This window comes from Biomphalaria glabrata, chromosome 13 (assembly GCF_947242115.1).
Source record: "Biomphalaria glabrata chromosome 13, xgBioGlab47.1, whole genome shotgun sequence".
Classification (NCBI taxonomy): domain Eukaryota; kingdom Metazoa; phylum Mollusca; class Gastropoda; family Planorbidae; genus Biomphalaria; species Biomphalaria glabrata.
Window position 1 is genome coordinate 25,545,684 of NC_074723.1, and position 18,661 is coordinate 25,564,344.

Below are 18,661 nucleotides of genomic sequence, written 5' to 3' on the forward strand. Positions count from 1 at the left end.
ATGAAACTCAAAAAATCAAACAAAGCATTAGGGTTTATTAAGAGAAATTCTATAAATCAAATAAGAACATAAAACTAAATGTTATTTAACCTTTGTTAGGCCAATAACAGAATATGCATCCTCTGTTTGGGACCCCTCAACTCAAGAAAACTGAAACAGACACAAAATAGAGCATGCAGTGAGATTCATAACCAACGAATATTCACATTTGACAAGAGTAACACCTTTTAGTAAAATCACTAAATTTAAAAAGCCTTCAGGATAAAAGACTCAAAACTAAAGTAGCAATTATACATAAAACACTGACCCATAAACAAAAGTCTAATAAAATACTCTGAAAGACACAAAGATAAAGACACATTCCTCGTCCCATATGCTAGGTCAAATTTTTCCAATGCTCCTTCTTATCTAGTGCTATTAGAGCATGGAATGGGTTGCCTGAGCCAGCCAGGAAAACCAGTGACTTGGCAGAATTTAAGTCATTGGTTATGATGTCTTACATTTTAGACTTGAGTTCTCAAGCGTTTATCTTACACGAGTTCTTACATTTCTTGCTAGAGTTATCATAGGCTTTTCTAACAAGAGTTCTTTATATTTCTCATTTCAGTTACAATTTTTTTCTTTCACTTGTGTTTGTCTAGATCCATTGACTTTTTTTTTTTGTGACCTTAATGTTTTTATTTGTAATTGTTGTCCTTCAGACTAATTGGATATAGATTTAGAAAAAAAATTATTAAAAAACACAGACTCATACATGATATTTATTTCAAGTAAGAGAATATCACCCCTCTTTTTTTATGGATGATTAATTTTGTAGAGAAACTAACTATGAAGAATTAATGTAATATTTATGGTAACTAAGCCTTGATTCAGTGTAAGAGTCCTAGACAGTCTAAGACAGCTTCCTCTTCTAATAGAATGATGACATTTGTATTACCTGTCCAGACATTTGTATTACCTGTCTGACTTCACTCAATGACCTGAAAGTTAGGTCCTATGAAGTAGGCCTACATCCGTCTGACATTGGCTGAATCATAGCTAGACAAAGAGTTTATAGTTATAGATTATTTAATTTCATTGGACATGTATTTCATCAGTTCATTAGGCAAATATATTGCATTGTTAACATCTATTCAAAATGTTTTTAAATAAAAGTAATCATAGATTATTTCATTCAGTGTATTTAACAAATAATACTAATGTATGTGTAGTGATGTCAAACAGTCACTCAGTGAAATATCTGGCTATTGTGTTAAGTTAGTTATCATGGCTAACTTTCACTTTATTATTCTCTAGAAACTTTTTTTAAAAATTTAGATGATTGATTTTTACCTCTTGCAAGGCTCTTATTCTGATAAATCAATGATTGGCTATAAGAGCATAAAAGTCAGAGGGGCAGTAGGGATGATACATTTAGAAAGTCATGATTCTTTTGCTCATCCTATCTCAATCATAGCAGATTTTGACATATTTATACATCTGCAGATCATGTTTCATACATCTGTAGATCATGTTATTCAGAACAAAATTACAACTTGGAAACATTAGGACCACTTTTTGTTCTCCATATCATTATTATGGGTATAGATACTGGCCACATAGTGGTCTAAAGTAGACCTACTTGTAGCTGCTAATCTCAATTCATTATTTATTTTGTTGAAACTCTAAGCAGCTACTTGTTTTATGCTTGATTTGTAAGTTTATCTGTAAGTTGATCTGTATTTTGTTTTGTCTTTTTAGAAACTTTCCGAGCAGCTGCTGAAGCTGGACCTGCAGATATTCTCAAGTTATACAATACAAGAAAAAATTTGGTGAATATATCTCCCAAGTTACCAGAAAACACACCAACTTCTCGTTACAGGCTTGAAGTTGTAGCTGCTGATTGCAGTAAGTCTATACCTACATAGAAACATACGAGTTTTTTTTTTTTAACAAAACAATTCTTGTAAACAGGCCTTGTCACATTTGTTAAGGATCAAATATTTATAACCTGCTCATTGTTGCTTTTTTTTTTTTATTCCTCTAATTAAGCAGTTTTGTTTTGTGATTAAAAACGTATCATGGTTACTTTTTTTTGTGGTGTGGATAGGTTGAGGGAGGGGGGATATTGTTTCATTTATTTACTTTGAAAATATTTTTTTTCCTTTTAAAATTAATATTTTACTATTCGCTTTTTGATTTGTTCTGAATGTGATAAAAAATGTACAAATGGACCTTCACATTGTTTTACATCACTAGCAATAAATGAAAGAAGTTAAGTAAAACTTTGTGAAAATTAAGTTGTTAAAATTTTAGTTAAGCATTAATGAAGATAAAGTTGTTGGCATTTAAAATGAGTTCTGTTTTTCTCTTTTGGCCTAAACTTTAGTGACATTACCACCAGAGTATATTTCTTGCATATTTCTGATAAATTGATCATGCTTCACTTCCTAATGTATAACTATCAAAGTACTTCAACAAGACTAACTACACTAAATGTACTGTCCTTTTTGTTAATAGTTACAAATATTCTTTGGACAGCAGACACTTTAGTCTACTTTAACCAGGTTTTCTATCACTTCATATATTTACAGATAAAAACGGTTTACTGGGACCACCTAGTGGTACTGTGGACATCACTGCAATAGATCAACGGTAAGTTTATTATAAAGTATTTGGATATTTATTGTGCAATAGAGTCAAGTTGTAATCATGCTGTGTAAATGCACTGGTGAACAGGAAAAAATATATTTTAGAAAGTTCAAAGGAAGATTCAAGAATAATGTTTGTATCTAGAAAATCTTTATGGAAGACTATAACAGGAAATTAAAGTGAGATATTAGCATTTACCATTCATTGCTGTTTGTTAATTGTAAGCTTATTGTAATAATCATTAGATCTAGATTTATGTCAAATATATATATATATAATAAGGCTGTAAGGTGTAATCAACTCTAGGGACCTACTAGAATGTTCCGAGAAGGAAATAGTGGAGAGCATTGAAGGAGTCACCCATGCCCGGCGCATTACCAGGCGCAGGGATGGTGAGGATGTCAAAACCGCCACTATTATCCTCACATTCGGAACTAGGACACCGCCAGAGTATGTGAAGGCAGGATAACTACGAGTTCCAGTGAGGCCCTACATACCTAACCCCATGAGGTGCTTCAAGTGCCAGGGTTATGGACACGGTGTGGCAGTCTGCAAGAGGAACACTGTGTGTGCCAGATGTGCTGGAGAGGGTCATGAGGACAAGGGCTGCACAGCCCAGTTCAAATGCCCAAACTGTCACGCTGGCCACTCAGCCTACTCCAAGGACTGCCCTGTGTGGAAACAGGAGGTTGCCGTGCAGGAGTACAAGGCAAGAAATGGATGTACCTTCAGCCAGGCGAAATCGGCTGTATTGGCCCTACCCAAGGGCCAATTCGGCTTGACAAAGACCTACGCCCAGGCTGTTGCTAAGATAGGAAGATCCATAGCCACACAGACGGACACATTGACCCCACCACCCCCTCCTCCTCCTCCAACTCATAAGAAAACACCGCCTAAGAACACACCTCTGAAGAAACAAGAAAGCCCTGTTGTCATGCTAAAGAACAGGTTCTCTGTGCTCGCTGATGAGAGCATGGAGACTGAGCAGCATGTCAAAACCAATACTCCGGGAGAACCCGGAGACATCATGTCTGACACAGGTTCTCCTCAGAGAACCCAGCCAGACACCCCAACCTCTACCGAATTAGAGGTTGACCAACTCCCTAAGGGGAGAAATCAAAGCGGAGAGGATGCCCGAGGTGAGAGAGGAGAAAATAACCTCCGCTCTAACCAGAGGGATCTCCCCTCTCCAGAGAGAAAGACTTCCTCCAAAAGGGGGTTGTCCTCCTCTCCATCCAAACCCAAGAATAAAAATACCAAGGTCACTGGAATAAAGGGAAACCCCTCCGGGGCCTCCCAAGGCCAAATAGCTCCAAGTAGGTCATCTAGAATAAGCCATGGAATCTAGAATTGTACAGTGGAATTGTAGAGGCCTCAAGGCCAATTATGAGGAAATGCAGCTACTGATGGACTCTGAGACTCCTGTAGCTGTCTGCTTACAGGAAACATTTCTGAAAGATAGCATCAGCTTCCGAAGCTACAGTGCTTACAGCAAGAATGTTGAGAATGCAGAGAGAGCATCAGGTGGAGTCTGTATCCTTCTGTACCCCCATGAGAGGGTAGAACTACAGACCACACTACAGGCCGTAGCAGCTAGGATAACCCTTCACAAGGTTATCACTTGCTGCAGCCTGTATCTACCACCAGGCGCTCCATTAAACCAAACAGACATGGAGGACCTATTGAAACAACTCCCCCGGCCTTATATAATCCTTGGGGATTTCAATGCCCATAACACCATGTGGGGATCCAACAATACCGACACAAGAGGTCGTATGCTGGAGGATATATTCCTCCAACATGATTTATGCATACTTAATGATGCATCACCGACCTACTTGCACCCAGGAACTGGATCTCTCACATGCATTGACCTCACCGTATGCGTCCCTGGACTTCTGGACGACTTTAAATGGTCAGTTAGCAATGATCTACGGGGAAGTGATCACTTCCCAATCATCATTACTAACAATCTCCCCTCATTGGGACGACCTCAGCGGTGGAAACTGAATAAGGCCGATTGGGAACAATTCCAAAAAAAGATGCTCCGAGGATATCACAGAAAATATCCTCGATGAACAGAACCCAGCTGATACCTTTACTAGCAAGCTACTTAGTATAGTCAGGAAAGTTGTCCCCCTAACCTCCGCAAATCCAAAACGGCCTAGTAAACCATGGTTTGATACAGCTTGCAAAAGTGCTATTGGCGATAGGAAAAAACGACTGGCTGCATTTATAAAGAATCCTTCCCAGGAAAACCTAAAGCTATTCAGGATAGCTAGAGCAAAGGCTAGACAAACCATACGGTCAGCCAAAAGGAATTCCTGGAGAAGTTTTGTCGGCAGTCTGGGTGCCAAAACTTCTGCTAGAGCGGTTTGGAAGGCAGTAAGGCGAATCAAAGGGAAAGAATCAAATGCAATAGGGCATCTGAAAAACCAAGAACGAACTGTCACGTCCCCCAGAGAAATAGCTGACTGCCTTGCATCCTCAATAGCAGAAAAGTCATCCACTGCACACTACACGCCAGAGTTCCAAAAAGTCAAAACCAGGGAGGAAAGACACCCCATTGATTTCAGGTCAGAGAACAATGAAGACTACAACAAACCGTTCTCGCTTGAGGAACTGAGGGAATCGCTGGACAAGTCACATGACACAGCGCCTGGAGAAGATGAAATCCATTACCAGTTCCTCAAGCACCTTCCCGAACCCTCATTGGCAGTCCTGCTAGGGGTCTATAACTGTGTGTGGCAAACAGGCGCTTTCCCAAACAGCTGGAGGAAAGCCACAGTTATACCGATACCTAAACCGGGAAGAGACGGCTCTGACCCAGCTAACTATCGACCAATAGCACTAACAAGCTGCATCTGCAAAACCATGGAAAGAATGAGTAACAGAAGGCTGGTCTGGTACCTGGAGAGGAATAAAGTGATCTCCAACTACCAGTGTGGATTCCGGCAGGGGCGGACCACCTGGTAAGGCTGGAAGCTTATATTAGAAATGCATTACTCAGAAGAGAACATCTAGTAGCTGTATTCTTCGATATAGAAAAGGCCTATGACACAACCTGGAAACATGGCATTCTACGTGGCCTGGAGCTTATGGGGCTTAAGGGACACCTCCCCCGTTTTGTGGGGGAATTCCTGAAAGACCGAAAATTTCAGGTTCGAGTGGGCAACTCCGCTTCTGACACTCATGACCAGGAAATGGGTGTACCCCAGGGCAGCATTCTGTCAGTCACCCTGTTCAACATCAAAATAAATAGCATCATAAATGCTCTGTCCCCTGGCATAGAGTGCTCTTTGTATGTTGATGACTTTGTCATTTTTACTTATGGGAAAAATATGAACGCCTTAGAAAGAAAATTACAGTTATGTTTAAACAAAATTCAGGGTTGGGCAAACGATAATGGTTTTAAATTTTCGGACTCCAAAACAGTTAGTATGCATTTTTGTAATTTAAGGGGACTCCACCCAGACCCTGAACTATTTATACACAAAAAGAAGATCCCTGTCGTGAAAACTACAAAATTTTTAGGCCTCACCTTAGATTCCAAATTTAATTTTTTCCCCCACATTAAGGAACTTAAGAAGAAATGCCAAAAGTCATTAAACATACTTAGAGTACTCAGCCATACGGACTGGGGAGCTGACAGAGATACCTTGCTGCTGCTTTATCGGAGTCTAATTCGATCCAAGCTAGACTACGGATCCATAATATATGGAGCAGCAAGGAAGTCGTACTGGAACCAATACAAAATGCTGCCCTGCGTCTCTGTCTCGGCGCGTTTCGTACATCACCTATCTTAAGTCTCCATGTGGAGGCTGGAGAACTCCCCATGGATATGAGAATGAAAAAGCTTGCAATGCAGTATATAGTCAAGCTAAAATCCAGAAAAGAAAATACAGACCCAAGCATACTACAAGCCCACTTTAGGGAACTGCAGGAGAGCTACTGAGATTGTGGCACCATCTACACAGACGGATCCAAAATGGACGGAACAAAAACAATCTCCCGTAGACTCCCCGATGGCTGCTCCATCTTTACGGCCGAATTGCATGCAATATCGCTTGCACTTATGGCCGTTAAAGCATCAGAAAGGAGGAAATTTATAATCTACTCCGACTCCAAATCTGCATTGCAAGCTTTGGGGCGGATGAAGACTGACATCCCATTGGTACATAAGAGCCTGAAGCTGTTGGACCAAATAACAGCCGACCGTAGAAATATCACCTTCATCTGGGTCCCCTCCCATGTTGGCATTGAGGGAAACGAATCTGCAAACAGAGAAGCAAAGTCAGGAACCCTAATTCCCTGCTCGGACCTGAGACTAAGTATTGCCTCTGCCACCTATCGAGAGTGGCAGAACCGATGGGAGGCTGAGACTCACAGTAAACTCAGGCAGATTGTGGCGGATGTCAGGTGGCGGCCCACATCTAAGGGTCTGACAAGGCGTGGTAGCACGACCATGTCCAGACTTAGGATTGGCCACACCTACATCACGCACTCTTTTGTGCTGAAGAGAGAGGAGCCCCACTTTGTGAGTACTGTGACTCTCGCCTCACCGTGGAACATATCCTTGTTGATTGCCCCAGATACCAGGATGTCAGGGAGAAATATTTTAGAGCCACTAATTTAAAAACACTATTTGATAATGTCGACCCTGGGAAGGTACTGGGCTTTATCCGGGAAGTGGGTCTATCTATCTATCTATCTGATTTATGAATTTGTGAACATGTACTATTTACATTAGATTATTACCAAATAATTAAATTTTTACTACCTTTACTATTTTAACTGTGAATAGACCTTGATTTTAATGATATGACTGTATAGAATCTGACCCTTGTTGTTTAGAGAGAGAGTAGTCCTTAAGGGACTGCAGGCATGACATGGCCTAAATTGTGCTGATGTGCCTCAAATCAAAAATCAAATCATATATATATATATATATATATATATATATATATATATACATATATATATATATATATATATATATATACATATATATATATATATATATATATATATATATATATATATATATATATATATATATATATAACACATCTTTACGGCTTTACGATAGTGCATATGTGTTCAGCCATACAGGGTCTCACTATTAAAAAGGCTGACATTTTAACGATGTATACATTTTAACAAAGTATGTATGTTAAACAAAAAGAAACCAGACAAATAAGATTAAATTTACAAATACTCTTTTTTTCAGAACTATGGCTGAGTGTTAGATTTATTAATATTAAGTTTCATTGTTATTGAAGCTAAAAGAGGTCAGGGGCATCCACAAAATCCAGCCCAGGGTCTTGATTTACTAAAATCCAGTACTGATTATATATCATGAATAAGTCCATGCTATTTTGTTTTTCATCACTTTTGTTGACTTTGTGTAGCTGAATAGCTCTATTTAGTTTCCAGGGTGGCGTTGCTAGCCCTTTGCCTGGCCCTCCTCTTTATTATGACTTGGGACAGGTATAGAGGTCATTATGACCTCTTTGGTGGAGTTATTTTGTCTAGAAGTTCCACCTTATTTTGTCAGTGCTTTTCTATCATTTAAATTGCTATTTTGTTGGGTAACCAAATATCTCAGCTCTCAAAACAAAAATGGGACAAATAGAATCACAATAAATGTATTTTATTATTTGTGTGTTCCTAAAGTCTCTTTGTGTATTATCCAGGCTGTCAGCATTAGAAAAGAAAGTCTATATAGATAATGGTGAAATGCCAGATTCTTTGTATGATCTCAAAACCAAAGTGGATCATTTTAAAGAAAAACTAGAGGTATTTATTATTTTTGATTGTTTTTTTGACATGTTTTAGATGTTCCTTCACATTTGAAGATTACAGTTGACTCTTGATAGTCCTACACATAAAATCCTCTGACACACTCAGTAATCCTACTTGGTGCTGATGTAAAGGCCTATAATTATTGGATACTGTTACATACAAATGGCAATGTTACATATAGACATTTCGTATAAAGAGTACTCATGAACCAATGTGACAAATTTGTATTAACTAGTAGCAGGTAAACCTAAAGGTAGTCTATGAGATATATCATCAATAACAGTCTCCGTGTGACTTTATTGTTAATAACGAGCTCCCATAAGACCTTATAGCTAGATTTAGGTATTTTAGATCCACAGATCAGTATTAAAGGTGTGCTGGCACATTCGTCCAGTGGCATATTGTCCCCTACTTGTATTTTATAGGTTATTAAGTATATCGTCTAGGTATACAATTAAACTAATGTATGCAAAACATGACTTAACAAAGTTGCAGGTAAGCATATATATATAAATAGTTTATTTCAAAAAGGAAAGTGAAATAAATGTGCTAATTAAACTGGCCGTCAACTCACAGGCCTTCTCAACACAAAATAGACAAAAGTTTTGCAATCAAAAGTAGTATGGCAAACCGCCCAAGTCATATGTTACAACTAAATACACAATCTATTGTTGAACTCAGGAAATCACATATCAGTGTAATCAAAATGAAGGTCTCAGGCCTCAGGTCAACACATAACCACTTTTGGCCACTCTGGAGTTACAGGCTTCAAGCCAACACAGACACTTTCAGCCAAAAAAAAAGATAAAGGTTCATGATGAACTATAAGCTTCAGGGAAACCTATAAGCTTCATGGAATCCCGTTTGGTAAGGCCTATCGGATGATTCAATACAAAGTTGAATCCATCAGAGACAAGGCTAGAAAAATGTCACGTTTGGGAGTACCCTAGGATGCATAACATAATGTTAAAATATTCTGCCTGGAAATCATTTGAGGCTATATCTCTTAATTAATCACAATATATAAAATACAATTATGATTAAAGATATACTTATCCCAAAGATCTCCAAAGCAGGGCACACTTCCCCCAAGACACACGACCAATAACTAACAGAAAAAAATATATACAGTACACATCACAGGTCCAGTGGTCAAGCTGGTAACTCAGGAGCAAGTGGTAACTAAATACACATTGCAAGGCCTTATATAAACTTCTCAAGGGGAATCACTCCTAACTTTACAATTACTAAAAAAAAGTTATTTCCCCATTATGTTACAGATACTGTAGTACATGTATTTTAGAATGTAGCTAGGCTTTAATTGTAAAGTAGTACAGCATTTAAAAGCTGCTAGGCTTTAATTGTAAAGTAGTACAGCATTTAAAGCTGAAATTACATTTTTTAAATTTTTTAAATGAATAAATGTTTCATTTTGTATTTTCTTTTTTTATACCCTTGAAAGTCTTAGAGAATATCAATATTTTATTACAACATAAATAGAAGTTTCTTGACTTATACAATTAAATTTTTTAACTACTGTTAACCTTTTGTAATCCAATGTGTTTTGTTAATCCGCCCCGGTCACTCATATTATCAAGAGTCAACTGTATTATAGCCTAGCTCAAACCTGGTGGGGACTGGTGACATGCAGGATTCAAACCCAGGGCCATCCAGATCATCAAACAACAGCCTAGAGCACATACCACATTACCGAGCAGCCATCCTGGTTCTATTTACTTCAAAGAGATTTCAGAATGTATTTCATATTGTTTCATCAATTTCAGAATGAAATGTATCTTATATTTCATTATTTTCATAATGTACTTCAAGTTCATTCATTCAAAATTCTTCTTATATTTAATTAATTCAGAATGTAGCTCACCTAAGCTGGTTAGGTTTATCCAAAGATTTATCCATTGGAATGTCACAGCCATTTTGGCATAAAAAGTCTTCACCAAGAAAAATGGAGGCTCACCATCGACGTGTGTATGAACGTTTTATGAAATTTACGTACGTTTTTTTTTCTCCTTCATTACTTACATTTTATACGCATCTAACTTAATATATATTTTCCTATAACAATTAAGGACAGCATTGATAGCTTAAAATTGGTTTTTGCAATTTGTTAAATTGTTTATTCTAACAATGTCTGTGTTAATACTTTCAAAGGTTTGTCAGAATTTTGGTATAGGTTGCAATGTTTATGCTTCTTGAAAAACAGTAAAAATAAAAAGTTTCAAAGTATATCAAACCTACTTAAAGGCAATTTATTTTGTCAGTGTTATTTCCATTTCCTTTTGTCTCAAAAAATAATGGATACTTCTAAAAAAATAATAATAATTGATGTTCAATCGTTTGTTCTATCAGTGGCTGATATTTTATTTTTATATTTTTATTTTTGACATAATTTTTGTTGTGTTTTGTTTGTTGTCAATAGTAAAGTCCATGTAAGTGATGAAGTGAGACTAGAATTAAGAAAACAATCTTTTGACAACTGGCAGTGGGATGATCCAGAAATGTTGATACTGTTACGTCAGATGTACATAGATTTGAATTTAATATCTAAACTTAATATTGATGTAAGTAATACATTACACTTTTACATTAGTCAAAATGATGATGTCTGGAAAGAAGGAAGAATGGAATGTTATAATTATTTTTTTAACACAGCACATTTATGAATTGTTAGTTACATTTTATTTAGGATTTATGAGAATTAAACACATAAATATGTCATTTCTGTTGAAGTTCTATTCACCTTACTCAAAGTAGAAATCAGACTGTCATGTCTGGATATATTTCTGATCTTTCAATCGCATGTCTCTTTATTTATCTTACACATTTTAAATTTTAAGTTTGAAAAATAGGTGGATGTTAACTGCAAAATTTTTAGTTGGACAAAAGAAACAAAAAATATATAAAAGTTAAACAATAACAACAACAAACTTTGATACTTGAAATGTCTTTTTTTTTCACATGTGTCGGTTTAAAAATACAATTCCTGTACTTGACATATTTCAGATAAATGTGCTCCATGAATGGCTCTATGAAGTTTATCGTAACTACAATGTGGTACCATTTCACAATTTTAAACACTGCTTTATGGTAGCTCAGATGGTAGGTTTGTCACATAGTGATCTGTACTTTAAACAAAATATTTAAGCTCTGGTTGCATACTATGAATTCCATCATCAGTTTTTGAAATCAAACATTAAACAACTTATTGTTTCATCTTGATACCATCTCCAGATGTATGGTTTAACTTGGCTTATAGATCTACCATCAAAACTGGATACTTTAGAAATATTTACACTTCTAACATCAGCTATCTGCCATGATCTTGACCATCCTGGATACAATAATGCTTACCAGGTACTTGAGAATACAGTGGAATCTGATTCTTTCCAATGGCTAGTGAATCAAGAGTTTGGGTAACACTTCATCAATGGAAATAACTGAATCAAATGAGTATCCTTCAAAATTACTTCCCTCAAATTTGAATTTTATGTTTGCTAATTGTTTGTCAATATTATGGACAAATCTTTCGCTGGAATACTATTTTTTTTCTTTCATGGGCAGTTTATTTTTTTAGTGGAAGTCCTTCCTATTTTATTTTCTTGACAACAAAGAAATTTGTCTTGAAAAAAAATGTTTGATACCTTTCTGATTACAGCTAAGAAAAAAAGCAATTTAGCAAGTGATAATGATTAAAGTGCAGTGTCTGCAGGGAAGATGGGAGAAGTGAGAGTCTGTTAGGATTTGTCACTCACCTGGCTCACAGACCCAGACTGGACCTTTCTAGAGCAGTCCAAATCTTTAAATTATCTAAAATACTATTCACTTTGTACAAACATAAAATGTGATGTAGAAATCCATTTATATATAGCAGTAGTTTGAAGGATTAATGACTGACTTGTTATGGACTGGTAAAAAGTACCAAAAAAAAAATGAATTAAGCAGATTTTTGAGTTATGCAAGTGATAATTATCTTGATTCCACTGTATTTAATAATAATGCCAATGTCTTTGATTCCATTGTATTTACTTATAAAGATACAATTGCTTAGTTTTGACATTCATTTTGAAATTTAAAATTTAAAAAATCTTATAAACTTATGCTAATGTACCTAAAATGTTTATATTCCAGACTTAACATAAACTCTTGTGTCATTTTTTTTTTATGTCCATTATTGTAGATAAATGCCAAAACAGAACTTGCATTACGCTACAACGACATATCACCTCTAGAAAATCATCATTGTGCTGTTGCATTTGATATTCTTAAGAAAGACAAATGGAACATAACAAAAGATTTCACAAGAGATCAATTTAAAAGATTCAGGGATGGTATGATAAGGTAAATCTGAACCAATTCATTTAGGATGTTCTACTATGGCAATGTTTCTATTCATTAACTTACTCTTATCTTATCATATCCTATAAATTACAGACATTACTTCAAAGATAATTATGTCTTACACATTTTTATTAATGTGTTGGTCTAGTCATCAATGTTATTCAGTGACTAAAACTCTGCTAATGTTGTTGGTTTTCCTGGCTGATTCAGGCAACCCAATCAATTCATGCACTAGGAAAGAAGGAGTATTTATTAGGTTTTAGTTTCTGTATTTATAAGTTATGGTTCAGAGTTTTATGTATTATTGCTACTTTACTTTTTATTCTTCAGTTCTGAAGTGTCACTAAATTTAGTGATTTTACTAATGGTGTTACTCTAATCAAATGTGAATATTCATTTGTTATAAATCTCAAAGCTCTATTTTGTATTTGTTCTAGTTCTTTTATGGTATCTTGAGTTGAGAGTTTCTAAATAAAGGATGGCTATTCTAATATTGGCCCAAATAAGTTGAAATTTTACAAATGGTGCTACTCTTGTAACATATTTGTATTATATGTACATTTGCACACTAGCGCATTAGTGAAACACTGCTTGTGTTTAGATATTAAATGGAGTTTCTAATATGTCTTCTCTCTTAAACACTAATTTGTTATTTGTGTAATACAAGTATTCTACATGTTGTCAGAGTAAAACTTAAAAGCTGTCCAGACAAAGGTTTTTATTAATCTAATAATGACTTCTTTTTATAATATTGAATTGGTCTGCAAAAGATCTATTTCAAGAGTTTTTAAGGCTTCAACAGCAGGTGAGCTTTTATTTCAAAGGACCGTTACCTGGTGCTGATAGTAAACAAAAGGCCGGATGGCTGGGAATGTGGATAGGTCAACAAGGCCGTGAGGTTTACAAAACTCTAAATATTACTGATAGTGAAGAGGGAGATCTACAATTACTATTAAAGAAAATAGAAGACTACATAAGGCCAAGACAAAATAAAAGAGTGTCTAGATTTAGAGCACATCAGAGAAAGCAGGTAGAAGGAGAAAGTTTTGATAACTTTGTTAAAGACCTAAAGCTTCTCATTACGGACTGTGAGTATGACTATCCAGATTACATACTTATTGATTTGATCATTAGTGGAGTCATACTCGAAAAGGTACAATTAAGACTACTTGATCAGGGACAGAAGTTGACCCTTAGAAAGGCTATAGAAATTGGACAACAATATGAGATGTCGCAAAGCCAAGTGAAAATGTTTAGGGGCCAAGAAGTTCTAGCAATTAAGAAACAGTCACACAATGTACTCAAGCAAAAGTCTAATGTTAAAGACATCTCAGATAAATTATGTAGTAAATATGCAATTTCTGCAAAAGTAAAAAACACTGGTTTCAAATGTGCAGAAAAAGACACAACCCTAATATGGTAGATGTTGACAGCCACAGGGATGAAAATATTGTACCTATTAGCACTGCTAGTTGCCAGTCTAAGAATGGTAAAATTAAGAACTTCTATGCGTTGAAGACAAGTGGACTGTAAAACTAGTTGTACATGGCAAGACATTAATTTTCCGTATTGACACTGGTGCAAGATGTAACATTCTTGTCAAATCAGAGTTTGAAAAGCTCAAAGACAATGTAAAACTTATTTATTCAGCAAAGTCACTCAAGTCTTACACTAATCACATCATTAAGACTTTAGGAGTAGTGGTGCTACCTTTAAAAAACAATACAGAGGTGAAAGCAAGGTTTGAGGTTGCAGACCTTAATCAAGAGAACATTTTGAGTGATGACAATGCAGAATGCTTAAGACTACTACAACGAACAAACAGCATAGAATCCAAGGCAGAAGACGAGTTACAAAAAGAATTTCCTGAGATGCTAAAAACAACTGGAACACTGCCAGGAGAATATAAGATTCAGTTAGAGGAAAATGCTAAAGGAGTTATCCATCCACCATGTTGCTTAGCAGCATTGCTATGCAAGAAAGTTGAAGAAAAACTTAAAGAAATGCAAGCTGGTGGGTTAATTACTCCAGTACATGAACCTACTGAATGGGTTAGCTCCATTGTTATTTCGTTCAGGAAAGAGAAAGTGAGATCTCAATAAAGCAATCAGACGGGAACATCACCCAATGAAAACTATTGAAAATGTGATCACTAATATTCCAGGCTCAAAAATATTCTCAGTACTCAATGCCAAGTCAGGGTTTATGCAAATAAATTTTAAAGAGAATCCTCTTTTCTCACAACATTCAACACACCTCTAGGAAGATATAGATGGTTACAATTACCTTTTGGAATCAAATCAGTGCCAGAAATTTACCAGAGAATTATGGATGAAATGCTTTAAGGTATTGAAGGAGCATATGTCATCATAGATGACATTCTAGTAGCTGGTAGAGATATTGAGCATCATGACCTCATTTTGAAACAAGTCATGCAAAGAGCAACAGAGTACAATCTAAAGCTGAACTATGACAAGTGCAAGATAAGGCAAAATAGAGTACCTTATATGGGTCATAATTTGTTCGAGAATGATTTAGAACCAGATCCAGCAAAGATAAAGGCAATTATTGACATGCCAGCTCCTCAAGACAAACATGGAATCAGAAGATCTCTAGGTTTAATTCAGTACCTAGCAAAATTTATTCCTAATCTAAGTCATGCAGATGATCCAATAAGAAAGCTTCTAATAGATGAAGTAGAATTTCAATGGAATCATGAACAAAACAAGAGTTTTGAAGAGTTGAAACATCTTTGTACAAACCCTCCAGTTTTGGCATATTATGATGTCAACAAGAATGTAGAGATAGAATGTGATGCAAGTAAAGATGAACTGGGAGCAGTATTACTCCTGGATGGTCGTACAATTACATACAAATCAAGAGCTTTCACAGACACAGAAACAAGATATGCTCAAATTGAGAAGGAAATAATTGTGTATAGTACAAGCAAACTTCACTGATACATATTTGGTAAAGAAGTAACAGTTTATAATGATCACAAACCTCTGGAGCAAATCTTCAAGAAACCGTTATTGTCCGCACCAATGAGAATACAGAAGATGCTAATGAGACTACAGTGGTATGATCTGAAAGTCTGTTACAGAAAAGGAAAGGAAATGTTTATCTCTGATACACTTTCTCTTGCACATCTACCAAATAATGATATTCAATGCATATGATCTCTGTAAGTGATTTGAAATACAGTGAAATTCAAGACTGTACAAGCAAAGAACTGTCAATGCTTTGGGAAGTAATTATGACTGGTTGGCCAGACACAAGAAGTGAGAATCCAATGGAAGTCAGGCTATAGCGGGATTCAAGAGACCAGTTATCAACTTCGGATGGTATTATATACAAAGGTCTGAGAATAGTCATGTCACCAAGCTTACATAAATACATGCTAAATCTGATTCACAAGTCTCACTTAGGAATAGTAAAGTGTAAGCAGAGAGCCAGAGTCATGTTTTTGCCAGGCATGAATCCAGACATTGAAGTGACAGGGATTGTAACATGTGTGCTGAACATCAGAATCTTAATGTGTCAGAACTGCTAATACCTACCAAGACACCAGACCTTCCATACAGCATGGTTGGGTGTGATCTGTTTAACTTTGAGGGGAAAAGTATGTACCTCTAGTTGACTACTTCTCAAAGTTTATTGATGTCAAAGAACTGTCACAGGAAACTACATCAGATATCATCGAAGCAATGAAGAGTATATTCGCATGCCATGGAATACCTAGAAGACTAAGGTCAGATAGTGGGCCACAGATCTCTTCAAGAGAATTCCTGAATTTCTGTAAATAATATGGAACAGAGCATGAAATGTCAAGTCCTCATTTTCAGAGTTCAAATGGCGAGGCTGAAAGAGCTATACAGACAGTGAGAAACTGTGGAAGAAAAGCGAAGACAATTTCTGTCGCTATTAGACTACAGAACAACTCCACTGACTAATATTAATTTGTTGCCAGCACAATTACTCATGGGACGCCGACCCAGAAATTTGTTATCTTCGAGTGAGGAAATACTTACACCTAAGACACCAAATCTCAAGGTGGTGAAGAAACACTTTCACTCAGAGAAACAGTCTCAGAAACATTATTATGACAAGAGGAAAGGAAAGCCTAGATCATATAATGTCAAAAGGGGAAATCAGGTCTACAGAAGAAACAGGAAAGTCTTCTGAGAAAGCAAATAGATTTAACAATAAATATGACTTTCCAGATGACATCTCAGAACAACCAGAACCACAATATCTAGAGAGTCTAAGATTACAAACTACGCTAGATGTAGATCCGCCACTACACACTGCTTCTTCTAACAGCTCTAGACCACATGAACCTTACATAACACTCTCAGGCAGAATATTTTGTAAACCCAAGAGACTTGATTTGTGATTAACTGAATTGACTTTTTAGTTGACTAGTTTGTTAGTTATTCTGATAAATAGATTTTCTGAATTAAAGAAGAGAGATGTAACATATTGGTATTATATGTACATTTGCACACTAGCGCTTCAGTGCAACACCGCTTGTGTTTACATAATAAATGGAGTTTCTAATATGTCTTCCCTCTTAAACACTAGTTTGTTATTTGTGTAATGCAAATATTCTACAACTCTATTGTTTTCCAAACTGTATTCCTGGGAACACTAGGGTTCTGTGGGGCTTGAATTGGTGTTCCATGAACTATTGGAACAATTAATCAGTAACACATGAACTATTCTTAACTATATAGAAAAGAACAATTTATTTTATTAGCTCTTCTTGGTAGCGAAAAAAAACAACTATGACATTATTTACATCATTTTGAACTTAGAACTGATCTAGATTCTGTCTTCATTTCTATATAAGCTTTTTTTTTTAAATAAGATTTTTTTTGTTTTTCTTGTTTTATTTTATCCTTTCTAAGAGTTGGCCACACCGATGTCCCTAGACTTAAATAGAGACATAAAGAGAATGAAATGATATTTAGCTTTACACATTTTTATTAATTTCATTGTTTACAAAGTGTTTTTAAATTTTGACTAGATGCATATTAGCAACAGATATGGCCAAGCATAATGAGATACTCAACTCCTTCAAAACAATTATACCTCACTTTGATTTTAATGATAAGGAACACAAATCAGTGGTAAGTTGATGTTGAGATTTGACTGCTACAATGGCATTTTAGGACTCTTTAGAAATGCATCTCTTAATATATTGAAGTGAAGTAAACATTCTTACATTGTAAGCTTTTTCTTTGTGTCATTTTAAATTGTATATGATGTAACTGATAATTCTGAGAACTGTTACCTGTTATTTTCATGTTAAACTCAATATGATTCAGTTAATCTCTCATTTATCAAAATCATTTGTCAACTTTGTTCCAGTACTTTGACTTACAAAATAATATCTTCTATCATTTTATCTGATAAACTCTCTACCTTGAAGTTAGAGAGATAATTCTGTAAAAGAGAGAGACTTAAGATCAATATTGTAATTTCGAAGGACTTTGCATCAATGCTTAGATATTCATCCCTTTCTTTAAGCTCTGTTGCCCTTTATGTTCATGTCTGAACTAATCCTGTTTAATTTACAATAGCTGATGATGGTTCTCATGAAGGTTTCTGACATTTCCAATGAGGCTCGTCCACTTTCTGTGGCTATGCCATGGCTTGACTGTTTATTAACTGAATTTTTTAATCAGGTTTGAAGATAGAATTTTATTATTTATCAATCTGTTAGAAGCTTGTTTTTCTGGCAGTATTTGTGTGTGTGTGTTGCAGTATCAGCACATTATACATTATTCAAGTTTTCAAAGGAATCAAAAAAAATGTTGCAAACTTGATTACTGAAGCAACTTAAAAAAGAAAACTGAAAAAAAGT

The 18,661-nt window shown here is 35.7% G+C and overlaps 1 protein-coding gene across 8 annotated transcripts in view; it reads left to right on the forward strand.

The window, feature by feature from the left end:
• LOC106074013 (high affinity cGMP-specific 3',5'-cyclic phosphodiesterase 9A-like) overlaps positions 1–18,661 on the forward strand; it is a 132,361-nt gene that overhangs the window by 100,951 nt on the left and 12,749 nt on the right. For 5 of the 8 annotated variants that reach the window (XM_056009101.1, XM_056009096.1, XM_056009095.1 and 2 more), the window contains 10 exons: positions 1,741–1,887; positions 2,547–2,634; positions 8,328–8,430; positions 10,307–10,446; positions 10,874–11,015; positions 11,458–11,553; positions 11,686–11,808; positions 12,632–12,792; positions 17,822–17,924; positions 18,378–18,482. In XM_056009101.1, the coding sequence (XP_055865076.1) occupies positions 1,741–1,887; positions 2,547–2,634; positions 8,328–8,430; positions 10,307–10,446; positions 10,874–11,015; positions 11,458–11,553; positions 11,686–11,808; positions 12,632–12,792; positions 17,822–17,924; positions 18,378–18,482 (1,208 nt within the window). The remainder of the gene's footprint in view (positions 1–1,740; positions 1,888–2,546; positions 2,635–8,327; positions 8,431–10,306; positions 10,447–10,873; positions 11,016–11,457; positions 11,554–11,685; positions 11,809–12,631; positions 12,793–17,821; positions 17,925–18,377; positions 18,483–18,661) is intronic. The other 3 variants (XM_056009098.1, XM_056009102.1, XM_056009099.1) reach the window with 2 other exon arrangements.